The 13,991-nt window shown below is 45.8% G+C and overlaps 1 protein-coding gene across 1 annotated transcript in view; it reads left to right on the forward strand.

Annotated features, from left to right (window-relative positions):
• Nucleotides 1-13,498, forward strand: part of CTDSPL2 (CTD small phosphatase like 2) — a gene marked incomplete at its 5' end in the record, with an annotated part of 36,426 nt that extends 22,928 nt beyond the window's left edge. The window contains 5 exons of the mRNA XM_089663694.1: nucleotides 1,862-1,924; nucleotides 5,084-5,163; nucleotides 6,224-6,350; nucleotides 9,024-9,119; nucleotides 12,787-13,498. Coding sequence (XP_089519820.1) covers nucleotides 1,862-1,924; nucleotides 5,084-5,163; nucleotides 6,224-6,350; nucleotides 9,024-9,119; nucleotides 12,787-12,852 — 432 coding nt within the window. The remainder of the gene's footprint in view (nucleotides 1-1,861; nucleotides 1,925-5,083; nucleotides 5,164-6,223; nucleotides 6,351-9,023; nucleotides 9,120-12,786) is intronic.
• Between the last annotated feature and the right edge of the window lie 493 nt (nucleotides 13,499-13,991).

Raw genomic sequence — 13,991 nt, forward strand, 5'->3', positions numbered from 1 at the left:
GCTTGGCAAACAAAGGATTTCCCAGTGCGTCCGTGCATCCAAATTAGCCAACTACGCAAAAAATGTCAACCGTCCCAACCTACAACCAGCCTTCGCAGTAAGATACACATGGAAGGGCAATGCACATCGCAAACAAAGGATTTCCCAGCAACAATTACCAACCAGCCTGCAAAACAACCAATTTGGCCCTAACAATTTGCATTTAAAACAGGGTTTTGTTTGCACACATTTGCAAAAACATGCGTAAGCCGCAGTCCAATGTCAAGGGTCCTCTGTGTACTGTGGACCTAACTAACATTTCCAAAGCCTCCATAGTAGGATAGGTGAGGGGCAGGCGTGCCTGGAGCTGTCCCTCCTTAACCTCTTCACGCCAGCCAAACGCAAATGTCCAGCGTCTGAGCGTAGACGCAGAGCGACCGCACATTTGCGTTCTATTAACATCAATATGCACATCACAAACATAGAATTTCCCAGCAACACTTACCAACCAGCCTGCAAAACGACCAATTTGGTCCTAACAGTTTGCGTTTAATACAGAGGGTTTTGTTTGCACACATTTGCAAATACATGCGTAAGCCGCAGTCCCATAGCCATAGGCTAGGTACAGGTACCTATACCATGTCAAGGGTCCTCTGTATACTAAAATTTCCAAAGCCTCCATAGTAGCAGCACGTGCGTCAATGGATAGGTGAGGGGCAGGCGTGCCTGGAGCAGCCGTCCCTCCTTAACCTCTTCACACTGGCCGAACACAAATGTCTGGGCCTAGACGCCGAACGGCCGCACATTTGCGTTCTATTAAAAGACATATGTGCCGAGAGCGCGCGCCCTGCACACTCCCAGCACACATGCCCAGTACTCACGGAAAGGTCCTAATCTCCTCTTTCGATCGAGACCTTTCCCGATCATGTCACGGCGGTCACATGACTCTAAACCCCGCCCCGCCTCCTGGATTCTGAAACTCTTAAAGGGCCGGGAGGCGCCAGCATGAAGGGGTTAGAAGTACAGGGACGCACGTGACGCCCAGCTATACCAAAATGACAGCAAAGGCATCCAGTGCGTCCCTGCATCCAAATTAGCCAACTACTCAAAAAATGGCAACCGTCCCAACCTACACCCAGCCTTAGCAGTAAGAGGCACACGGAAGGGCAATGAACTTTTTTCTGACCACCGGAACGGATTAATTGGTTTTCAGTGCATTCCTATGGGAAACCGCAATTCGGTTTACAAATTTTTCACAATACGAAACGTCCCGGAGAACGCATTAAAGTCGTAAACCGATGTACGCCTGTATAGGGAAATCTTCCAATGGGGACACTAGTTCTGGTGACAACCAGCCAATTCCTTCTTTTTGTAGGCATTTCCTCTCACTTTCTTTTTTGGTTATGGGACAGGAAGTGAAGGGAAATCTCCCCTAACGGGACACAGATGGCAAAAAAAAAAAAAAAAAACCCTGACGGGTTATAACCCTCCCTTACTTCATCCAAAATGAAGGGGAAATTGTTTTGCTTATAGTTCTGCTTTAACCTCTTGGCGCCGGCCGCACGCAAATGTGAGGCCTCCCGGAGTCTGGGCCTCGACGCCGAGCAGCCGCAGATTTGCGTGCAACTAAGAAAAACATGCTGAGAGCGAACGCCCTGCACGCTCCCAGCACACGTCCGGTACTCACGGAAAGGTCCCGATCTCCTCTTTCGATCGGGACCTTTCCCGATCATGTGACAGCATGTAAACCCCGCCCCCCAGCTTCTGAAACCCTTAAAGGGCCGGTAAGCGCCGGCGCCAAGGGGTTAAGCGTTTTCTGAGATCTGAAACTGTTTAGTCTGTATCCAACTCTGAATACCCAATGACCTCTTTCTTATTCTAGGTGTATGTGCGATTACGGCCTTTCTTTCGCGAGTTCTTAGAACGTATGTCTCAGATCTACGAGGTAAGTTTACAGCCCAAAAAAAAGTCGCACCCAGAGAACAGAGATCCAAATTGAAGTATTTCTCACTTTTTATTGATTTGTCAACCTAAAGAAAATAGAAATGACTTATTTTCCTATCTGTGTATTAATATTTTCCTTTCCTGTCCATGAACCCCTTCGCCCTCCAGAGGATTTACCCCCCTTTCCTGACCAGGCCATTTTTTTGTGTTACTTTAACTGACAATTGCGCGGTCATGCAGCGCTGCACCCAAATTAAATTTACGTCCTTTTTTTTTCTCCACAAATGGAGCTTTCTTTCAGTGGTATTTGATCGACTGTGCGGTTTATTTTATTATTTTTTTTGCGCTATAAACAAAAAAAGGCTTACAATTTTGAGAAATAAACAATATTTTTTACTTTTTGCTATTAAACACATCCAGTAAAAAAAATTGAAATCAAATTTCGGAATAAATTTAGGGCAAAATGCATTCTGCGACATGTCTTTGCTAAAAAAAAAAAAAAAAAAAATCCCAATACCTGTAAATTAATTGGCTTACGTGAAAGTTATGGTGTTTGTTAATGGCGGTGTGTATATATATATATATATGTGTGTGATATATATGTGTGTGTGATATATATATGTGTGTGTGTGTATATATATATATATATGTATATATATATGATTTTCCACTTTAAGGTAGGGAGCGCACGTGAGCTGTGCCGACATTTGTGGCCTCAGCTGTCAATCACCGGGCCCCAGGCACCCGGTGATCGCCGAGTAATACAGACAGGGGGGAGAGAACTGTATATAAACAATACAGTTCTCTCCCTTGTCAGCTGCAGCACACTGCTTTGTATGGCTCTGCGTAGCAGAGTGTGCTTACAGTGGAAAGCAGGCACAGCCCCATAGTAAGGCTACGTTCAAGCCTTGTGTGTATATATATATATTATAGCAAAGACATGTAGCAGAATACAATTTGGCCTAAGTTTACAAATAAATTTTGAATTTGTAATTTTTTTTACTGGTTATGCTTTACAACAGAAAGTTAAAAAAAATTATTTTTTTTTTCCTTTTGTCAGTCTTTTTTTGTTTTATAGCGCAAAAAATAAAAACCACAGAGGTGATCAATTACCACCAACAGAAAACTCTATTTGTAGGAAAAAAATGAAAACATTTTTGTACAGCGTTGCATGACCGTGCAATTGTAAGTTAAAGTAACGCAGCGCCGTATCGCAAAAAATGGCCTGGTCTAGAAGGGTGGTCAATTCCCTGGAGGGCCCGTGGTTGTAAAAGCAGTTTTTTTTTACCTTACTCTATACAGTAAGGTTAAAAAAAAAACAAAAAAAAAAACATTGTGCATGCAGCTCCTGCTAAATACAAACCTGAGCCTGATCTCAATCCAGCAATATGCACGAGAACCGAGGCTCTCTCGCTGCTCATTGGCTCAGACACAGTAATGGCTGCCTCTGCTGTAAAGATTTTTCACGCGTCAGATCTGCTCAGGCAGAGTTCTCTGGTGTCATCTGCACATGCCTGGAATCGGGGTCAGAAATATCCATGTTTAGTTTTTAGGTTCTACTTAGAGGCCAGGGAGAGATGCTGTCATTCAATTTGGGTAAATAAATCTAATTATATATATTTTTTTTTTCGACACACTGTGACCAGAGCAATACAGTGTTACCATAGTAACACTGTACTACTCTGGGGAAGTGATCAGGATTGTGTTTTTTTTTTTTACTAATTTTGATTGCTTAATACCACTAAATTTCATTGATGTAAGCAACCATTTTTGCTGAATGAAACTGATTCAGTGTCTTTTCCAAAGCTAATCACATGGTACAGATGGTCTGTGACTGGCCCTGTCTGTACCATGTGATCGCTGCGACCAATCATTATTATTCTACAGGATTTATATAGCGCCTGCAGTTTGCATTTTTTTTCTTTTAACACGCTGTGACCAAAGCAATACCATGTTACCATAGTAACACTGTACTACTCTGGGGAAGTGATCAGGATTGATTTTTTTTTTTTTTTTACTAATTTTGATTGCTTATATCAATGAAATTCAATGGTATTAAGCAATCATTTTTACTGAATGAAACAGATTCAGTGTATGTTCTAAAGCTAATCACATGGTACACATGGTCTGTGACTGGCCCTGTCTCTAACAAACTGTGACCAGAGCAATACCGTGTTACCATAGTAACACTGTACTACTCTGGGGAAGTGATCAGGATTGTGTTTTTTTTTTTTTTGTTTTTGTTTTTTTTCTTCTTTTTTTTCTTTTTTTTTTTACAAATTTTGATTGCTTAATACCATTGATTTTCATTGGTATAAGCAACCATTTTTACTTAATGAAACGGATTCCCTGTCTTTTCCAAAGCTAATCACATGGTACAGATGGTCTGTGACTGGCCCTGTCTGTACCATGTGATCGCTGTGACAAGTCATTATTATTATACAGGATTTATATAGCGCCTGCAGTTTGCATTTTTTTCTTTTAACACGCTGTGACCAAAGCAATACCGTGTTACCATAGTAACACTGTACTTCTCTGTGGAAGTGATCAGGATTGATTTGTTGTTGTTTTTTTTACTTATTTTCATTGCTTAATACCATTGAATTTCATTGATATAAGCAACCATTTTTACTGAATGAAACTGATTCAGTGTCTTTTCCACAGCTAATCACATGGTACAGATGGTCTGTGACTGGCCCTTTCTGTACCATGTGATCGCTGTGACCAATCATTCTTATACAGGATTTATATAGCGCCAGCAGTTTGCACAGCGCTTCACAATATAAAGGGGGACAGTACAGTTACAATACATGTCAGTACAGAAGGAATAGGAGGGCCCTGATCGTGGAGCTTACTGTCTAAAGGAAGGGGGAGGTGATACAAAAGGTGTATATATAATGAGCGACTGAAAAAAAAAAAGGAAAAGATGTGACTTTATTATTTGGGATGTTCAATATATTATTTCCTGATGTGGATTCTCTACAACTGGATCGGGATGGTCGTATATTTGGTTGTAGCTGTCCACTGAGCCTCCCTGACGGTGCAGATCTCCCCCCTCCATCCATTCACAAGGATAAGTATGGCGCACACATTATGCCGTGGGTTCTGATTACTGGTCTGTTCTTTATTTCTTTTATAGTTTTTTCTCTTCATTTTGCAGATCATCCTTTTTACGGCGTCAAAGAAAGTCTATGCAGACAAATTACTGAACATTTTGGATCCCAAGAAGCGGCTAGTGAGGTATTTACTGGTTCCCACGTACCTGCAGCTCTGAAGGTGCCTGCTGCTCCATATTCTGCTCACCTCCATCCTCTTCTTCTCTCCATATTCCGCTCTCCTCACCTCCATCCTCTTCTTCTCTCCATATTACGCTCTCCTCACCTCCATCCTCTTCTTCTCTCCATATTCTGCTCTCCTCACCTCCATCCTCTTCTTCTCTCCATATTCCGCTCTCCTCACCTCCATCCTCTTCTTCTCTCCATATTCCCCTCTCCTCACCTCCATCCTCTTCTTCTCTCCATATTCCGCTCTCCTCACCTCCATCCTCTTCTCTCCATATTCCGCTCTCCTCACCTCCATCCTCTTCTTCTCTCCATATTCCGCTCTCCTCGCCTCCATCCTCTTCTTCTCTCCATATTCCGCTCTCCTCGCCTCCATCCTCTTCTTCTCTCCATATTCCGCTCTCCTCGCCTCCCATCCCCTACTTCTCTCCATATTCCCCTCCTCGCCTCCCATCCTCTTCTTCTTCTTCTTCTCTCCATATTCCCCTCCTCGCCTCCCATCCTCTTCTTCTTCTCTCCATATTCCGCTCTCCTCACCTCCATCCTCTTCTTCTTCTCTCTATATTCCCCTCTCCTCACCTCCATCCTCTTCTTCTTCTCTCCATATTCCGCTCTCCTCACCTCCCGTCCTCTTCTTCTCTCCATATTCCCCTCTCCTCACCTCCCGTCCTCTTCTTCTCTCCATATTCCCCTCTCCTCACCTCCCGTCCTCTTCTTCTCTCCATATTCCCCTCTCCTCACCTCCCGTCCTCTTCTTCTCTCCATATTCCCCTCTCCTCACCTCCCGTCCTCTTCTTCGTCTCTCCATATTCCCCTCTCCTCACCTTCCGTCCTCTTCTTCTTCTCTCCATATTCCCCTCTCCTCACCTTCCGTCCTCTTCTTCTTCTCTCCTTATTCCGCTCTCCTCACCTCCATCCTCTTCTTCTTCTCTCCTTATTCCGCTCTCCTCACCTCCATCCTCTTCTTCTTCTCTCCTTATTCCGCTCTCCTCACCTCCATCCTCTTCTTCTCTCCTTAGACACAGACTGTTCCGGGAGCACTGCGTATGTGTGCAAGGAAATTATATTAAAGATCTAAATATCCTGGGGAGGGATCTTTCTAAAACAATCATCATTGATAACTCACCACAAGCCTTTGCATACCAGGTGAGAGAAATGAAAGCTCCTTTAAATGTTTAGATTTGTAAAAACTGATACTTTATAATATATTTTACAAAAAGTTTTCTTTTAGTTTTGGATGGAGTGAAGAGGGATTATTCCTGTCTGGGCCCCCATTGGGAGGATTCACCCTCTCTGTGTGTCCTGTTTACCATTATTGAAAGTAAAAGAAATTCCCAAATTTAGGATTGTCCCCAGAAAAGTAATTGAAATCTTCCAATGGGGATACTAGTTCTGGTGACCGGGGGGGGGTCTCCAAGAGATTCCCTTAATTATCATAGATTTCCTCTCACTTGTTGTTTTGGCTATGGGACAGGAAGTGAAGGGAAATCTCCGCAATGGGATACAGATGGAGAAAAATAAATCTGACCGAGATAACAACCCTCTCTTGCTTTATCCAAAATGGAAAAAAAAAAAAAAACTTTAGTTCTACTGCAAGTTTCTGCATTACGTGTATAAAACTTTTTTTTGATATGTGATAGAATTATATTTACACAAGTTAATGATTGAAAGAATCCCAGCAGTATTTTTGACTGCCTGATTACTACACGGCACGCTCCCCTGACTCAGCTGTGTGACAATGATTGGCAAGCGATCAAATACTGTAACCGAGGCCAGGGGTGTGGCTGAGGCCAGGGGTGTGGCTGAGGCCAGGGGTGTGGCTGAGGCCAGGGGTGTGGCTGAGGCCAGGGGTGTGGCTGAGGCCAGGGGTGTGGCTTTGACATTCCAGGTCTGGCTAGTAAAACTTTCTAGTAGCAAAAGTCCAAATCTCATGTTTGTGCGAGGACTCTGATCCTGGTGTATGGTCATTTCATACCCTCTTTGCACTATCCCCCCCTCCCTTTGCATCATGTGCACAGGGAGTCGTCGTCCCCCAGGCAGGGCCTCCCCGACCCGTTTGCATGGGGTGTCCCCGGCGGGGCGTTCCCCCCCCCCCCCCCCCCCCTCTTTTCATGGGGCGTTCCTGGCGGGATTCCAAACAATCCCCCCCCCCCCCCAGTTCGAATGGGGTGCCTTCTCATCTTTGCAAGCGGCGTCCCCGGCGTCGGTGCCCCCCTTTGCACGCGGCGTCGGTGCCCCCCTTTGCACGCGGCGTCGGTGCCCCCCTTTGCACGCGGCGTCGGTGCCCCCCTTTGCACGCGGCGTCGGTGCCCCCCTTTGCACGCGGCGTCGGTGCCCCCCTTTGCAGCGCGGCTCCCCCATTGGCTGTGACCCCATTTGGCGGTGCCCCCCTTTGCAGCGCGGCTCCCCCATTGGCTGTGACCCCCTTTGCAGCGCGGCTCCCCCATTGGCTGTGACCCCCTTTGGCGGTGCCCCCCTTTGCAGCGCGGCTCCCCCCCTTGGCGGTGCCCCCCTTTGCACGCGGTGTCGGTGCCCCCCTTTGCACGCGGTGGCTGTGCCCCCCCTTGCACGTGGTGGCTCCCCCCCCTTGCACGCGCGGCTCCCCCATTGGCGGTGCCCTCCTTTGCAGCGCGGGTCCCCCATTGGCGGTGCCCCCCTTTGCAGCGCGGGTCCCCCCCCATGCACGAGCGGCTCCCCCCCCCCCTCCCCTTTGCAGAGCGGCTCCCTCATTGGCGATGCCCCACTTTGCAGAGTGGCACCCCCCCCCCCTTTGTAGAGCGGCTCCCCACCCCCCCTCCGTTTGCACGCGCTTCCCCCCCTTTGCAGAGCGGCTCCCCCATTGGCGATGCCCCACTTTGCAGAGCGGCTCCCCCCCCCCCTTTTCAGAGCGGCTTCCCCATTGGCGATGCCCCACTTTGCAGAGCGGCTCCCCCCCCCCCCCCCCCTTTGTAGAGCTGCTCCCCCATTGGCGAGGCCCCACTTTGCAGAGCGGCTCCCATATTTGCACTAGCGTGCCCCCTTTGCACAGGGCATCCCTGTCAGAGGGCCTTTTTAGTGCCATGGAGGCGGAGCTGTAGGACTGCATGGAGGGCGTTCCTGTAATGCTGGGAAATCTCGCGATGCCACACCCGACTTATTCAATGTATAGCTGAGATCAGACACAAGAGCACCACCTGCTGGCTATGGGAGGTAATTGTACATCCTTACTTGCCCAACTATAAAAACATTTATTTTTTATATTCTAACACAATACATTCTATTTTCTATAATTCTATGCATTCTATGCACTTAATTACGGAACACACATTTTGACATTAATAGAAAAGAAAATATATTGGTAATCAAAAAGTTAACTCCGAAACAATTCTGAGGTTCTGGTGATAAGGCCCCTGCCAGAGGACTGGGGAGGTGGGGGTGGGAGGGAGTAGGCAGGACTATTGGTAAAAAAAAAACAAAACAAAAACAGCCAGCTAGTTCCAGGGGTAGGCATCCTGCGGCTCTCCAGCTGTTGCAGGACTACAAGTTCCATCATGCCTCTGCAAGTCATAGCTGTAACTGTCAGTTTTGCAATGCCTCATGGGAAATGTAGTTCCACAACAGCTAGAGAGCCGCAGGTTGCCCACCCCTGGTCTAGACAGTGCTCTTCCTTTTCAGCAGTGCAGCAAATGCTGATCACATGACCCACGGCAGTACTCTTTCATCCCTACGTGGTCAGTCGGCTGCTGTTGCTGCAATTGTTGCTCTTCCCGTTGTCGTGTTGTAGGATTTGATTGACAGAAGATCGGCACGGCAGCTGAAAAATACTTCTTTGTCTTTCAGCTTTCAAACGGAATTCCCATTGAGAGTTGGTTTATGGATAAAAACGACAAGGAGCTGCTGAAGCTTGTTCCCTTCCTGGAGAAGCTTGTAGAACTGGTGAGTCCGTACGAAGGAGAGAGATGGATATTTGGGAGCATGTTGCAGGCTGCCTTCAGTGTTGCGTTTTCTACTGGAGCGTCGGTCTTCACTACTCCACATATCCCTCTGTGTGTGTTTTTGCAGCTCTGACAGCTGTGACACCCATGTCATAATTTTACTGTCTGCATCAGCGGGTCCGTCACCGGACTTTCGGTGGTTATACCGGGATGATGGCTGCAGCTGCACTTGTCATCCCAGTACAGTTTTTTTTCTCTCTTTAACCACTTCCCGTCCGGCCCATGTTTATAAACGTCCTCCCCGCCCCCTGCTTGTGCACGCTCCCCGGGAGCACGCAGCACCGCGATCCGGTGCCCGCTGTGTCCTCCGGACACAGTGGAACACCAGTCATCGGACGGGACCTCTGTGCGAGGTCCCGATCATGTGATCACTGATTGACCAATCAGTGATCACATGCACAGTAGTAAGCAAGATGTCACTTCTGACATCATTGCTTACTACATGTGAAATCTGTGAATGATCACAGAGATCGCATGGTACAGGGCCATTCACAACAGCCTTGTACCATGTGACAAGCTGTGACCAATCACAGCTCACACAGTAGTTTTCAATGGCTGCAAGAATGCGGCCAGAGAGGAGGAGAAATGATTGATTTTACAGCCTTTATAAAAAAAAAAATTTCACCCCCCACAAGTAGTAGTGTCACTATGGTGTCACTGCACTGCTAGGGTGACAGTATGTTTAAAAAAAAAAAAAAAAAACCATAATATAAAAATGTAAAAAAAGTTTAAAAATGATAAATTTTGGTTATAAACTAATTTGGGTTTTTTTTTTTACTAAAAAGATAACAGAATACATTTTGTCCCAGATTTATAAAAGATTATTTATTTGCAAAATTTTATAAGAAAAACACTTTTTTTTTCAAAATTCTCTATGGTGACACTGTACTGCTTGGGTGACAGTATGTTAAAAAAAAACCATTAATATAAAAAATAAAATAAAAATGTCAAAATTTATAAAATTATCATTTTTGGTTATAAACTAATTTGGGGTTTTTTTTTGTGTTTTTTTCTAAAAAGATAACAGAATACATTTTGTCCCAGATTTATAAAAGATTATTTATTTGCAAAATTTTATAAGAAAAACACTTTTTTTTTTTTTCAAAATTCTCTATGGTGACACTGTACTGCTTGGGTGACAGTATGTTAAAAAAAAAAACATTAATATAAAAAATAAAATAAAAATGTCAAAATTTATAAAATTATCATTTTTGGTTATAAACTAATTTGGTTTTTTTTTTTTACTAAAAAGATAACAATACATTTTGTCCCAGATTTATGAAAGATTATTTATTTGCAAAATTTTATAAGAAAAACACTTTTTTTTTCAAAATTCTCTATGGTGACACTGTACTGCTAGGGTGACAGTATGTTAAAAAAAAACCCATTAATATAAAAAATAAAATAAAAATGTCAAAATTTATAAAATTATCATTTTTGGTTATAAACTAATTTGGGTTTTTTTTTGTTTTTTTTTCTAAAAAGATAACGGAATACATTTTGTCAAAGATTTATGAAAGATTATTTATTTAATTTTATAAGAAAAACACTTTTTTTCAAAATTTTTGGACTTTCATTTACATAGCAAAAAAATAAAAATCCCAGTGGTGAATAAGTACCACCAAAATAAAGTTTTGTCTGTCTCAAAAAAATGCTAATAAATTCATATGGGTACAGTGTTGCATGACCGCGCAATTGTCATTCAAAGTGTGATAGCGCTGAAAGCTGAAAATTGGCCTGGGGGGGGGGGGGGGGGGGGAGGGGGTGAAAGTGTCCGGACATGAAGTGGTTAAAGCAGAGCACCACCCGAAAGGGACAGTTCTGCTTTAACTCTTTGTCCCCCGCACCCCATTAAGGATTGACACCTTCGGGGGGGAGGGGGGTTGGGAGCGGGTACCAGAATTTGACAGGTACCCACTTCCGTTGCGATCCCCTAGGCGATCAGAAGCAGAAGTTGTCCTCCCTAGTAATAGTGACGGGCATTCTGACACTGGGGGGGAACTAACTGCCACTGACATCCCCAGTGACACCAATACAGTGATCAGTGCTAATAAAAAGCATTGGCACTGGGCAGGAAGGGGTTAACATCAAAGGGTTAACTGTGTGCTGTGTGTGATCTACTAGGGAGACATGTTGTGCAGAGAGATACAAAGCAGCTTGTCCATGCTGACAGGAGAGAGAGATCTGTTGATTACACCCAGGTCTCCCCTGTCAGCTTTGCCGACGATCACCGAGTCCTGGGCGGGACTTGGTGATTGACATCCCCAGCAGCCAATATTTGCTGTGTGCGCTGTGTGTTTTTTACTATGTAAGTATGCTGCTTTGTATGGCTCTGCTATGCAGAGCCATACAAAGCAGCATGTTGGTGCTGACAGGGAACAGATCTGTGTTTATACACCGACCTCGCCCCTGTCAGTGTTACTCGGCAATCGCTGGGTGCCGGCGGGGACTCTTCGCCATGCAAAGCAGCATGTTGGTGCTGACGGGAGAGATCTGTGTTGTTTATACACAGACCTCTCCCCTGTCAGTGTTCCTCAGTGATCACCGGGTGGCGGCTGGGACTCTTCGTCCGGGACCCGGTGATCGACAGCTGTAGCCGCCAATGGCGGCGCGGGTAGGGCGACACGCGCCCTCTACCCGGAACTGCAAAATCACGTAGGGTGGTGCACGCCCTCTACCCGGATATGCAAAATCACGTAGTGCGGCGCGCACCCCCTACCCGGATATGCAAAATCACGTAGTGCGGCGCGCGCCCCCTACCCGGATATGCAAAATCACGTAGTGCGACGTGTGCCCCCTACCCGGATATGCAAAATTACGTAGTGCGGCGCGCGCCCCCTACCCGGATATGCAAAATCATGTAGTGCGGCGTGCGCCCCCTACCCGGATATGCAAAATCCCGTAGTGCGGCGTGCGCCCCCTACCCGGATATGCAAAATCACGTAGTGCGACACGTGCCCCCTACCCGGATATGCAAAATCACGTAGTGCGGCGCGCGCCCCCTACCCGGATATGCAAAATCACGTAGTGCGACGCGCGCCCCCTACCCAGATATGCAAAATCACATAGGGCAACGCGCGCCTCCTACCCGGATATGCAAAATCACGTAGTGCGACACGCGCCTCCTACCCGGATATACAAAATCACGTAGTGCGACGCACGCCCCTACCCAGATATGCAAAATCACATAGGGCAACGTGCACCCCCTACCCGGGAGTGCAAAATCACGTAAGGCGACGCGCACCTCCTACCCGGATATACAAAATCACGTAGTGCGACACGGTCCCTCTACCCGGATATGCAAAATCACGTAGTCCGACGCGCGCCCCCTACCCGGACATGCAAAATCACATAGGGCGATGCGCACCACCTTCCCTGGAGTGCAAAATCACGTAGGGCGACGCGCACCTTCTACCCAGATATGCAAAATCACATAGGGCGACACGCGCCCCCTACCCGGGAGTGCAAAATCATGTAGTACCTGGGTGCATGGAAACCTTTTCAAATGTCCCCTGTAATGGGGGGGAGGGGGGGTGTTCTATATACATATTAGTGCAAGTTGTACCTTTTTCTCCACATGCTTTTTACGTTTATTACTATTTTCGCAGAATGAGGATGTGCGGCCCCACATCAGAGACAGATTTCGCTTGCATGACTGTTTGCCCCCAGACTAGAAAGGACAGCGGTTACCTGCAGGAGCCCCCCACCCCACCCCCTCCCCGGCCTACAGGGGACATCTAAGAAATGCCTGCAGGAAGTGGAGCTGCGAAGACGAAGGACTGAAGCATACATGTACACAACCATTTGCCATAACTGCTGAAGGCATTTCTTTACTTTGCTGTCTGAAAAAAAAAAAAAATATATATATATATACGAAAAAAAAGGAACGGTTTCACCGTGACGTGTTGTGACTGGTTTGGTGGCACATCACTGGGCAGCTTGGCCTCCTCCCAGGAATTGTAAAGTCTCCAAGAGAAATGTCCACTGTCTGAGCTGCAGGTTGCATCCTATCTGTCACGGTGCGCACCCAGTGTGAGCTGCTCTCCGGCACCGGATTCCAGCCTCCTACACATTGATCCTGATTAGTGTAGAAGTATTACATGATCCATTCCTTGTATTTCAGTCGCTTCAATCTCTTCTAGTAGCCAAATTTTTACATTTTTATTTTGTATGATATATTTGGCTGTTCCTTTCCTCTGCTTGCATATAATGTGTTTTTTATTTTTTATTTTTATTTTTTTTTTTCTTCGAAGATGAATTCTTATGGTTCAGTCCATGTAAGCTCCATTTTAGAAATACACATATATCTTTTATATCTTATCTGTAATAATCTATTCTAGTATTTTTGTTTTTTTTTGTTTTTTGTTTTTTTTTTTAAGACCTGAAGCTTTTAAAAAGCAAAGAGTGTGAGGATAATGGAGACGTGTACAGAATGGGGTGTGGTACCTGGCTTCAGAAAATGAGAAAGGGGGGTCTGTGAACGAGCCGGGGCGCGGTGTTCGCATTCTTCCCCTCTGCCTGTCGTTACGTGGCGAACCACACTACCGTGCACCACACACACGCATACACGCACACACGCCATCGTATATATAAATATATAAAATATATATTTACTCACACATAGCCTCCCCCTTGACCTGTCCATTCACAGCTCTGGTACCATCGCAGCTAACGAGAAGGGTGGCTATTTTTTTTTAAGAGATGCTCTTCTGTCCCTGCAGGGGAGGTAGGACCGGAGGGCTGAGTACAGGAGACACCATTTTTATTTTTTTTTTTTGGTGGGTGTACTTTGTAAATGTTTTTAGCCGTGCAC

Source organism: Staurois parvus, unplaced genomic scaffold (genome assembly GCF_062004578.1).
Source record: "Staurois parvus isolate SC_StPar_1 unplaced genomic scaffold, SC_StPar_1.0 ptg001752l, whole genome shotgun sequence".
Classification (NCBI taxonomy): Eukaryota; Metazoa; Chordata; class Amphibia; order Anura; family Ranidae; genus Staurois; species Staurois parvus.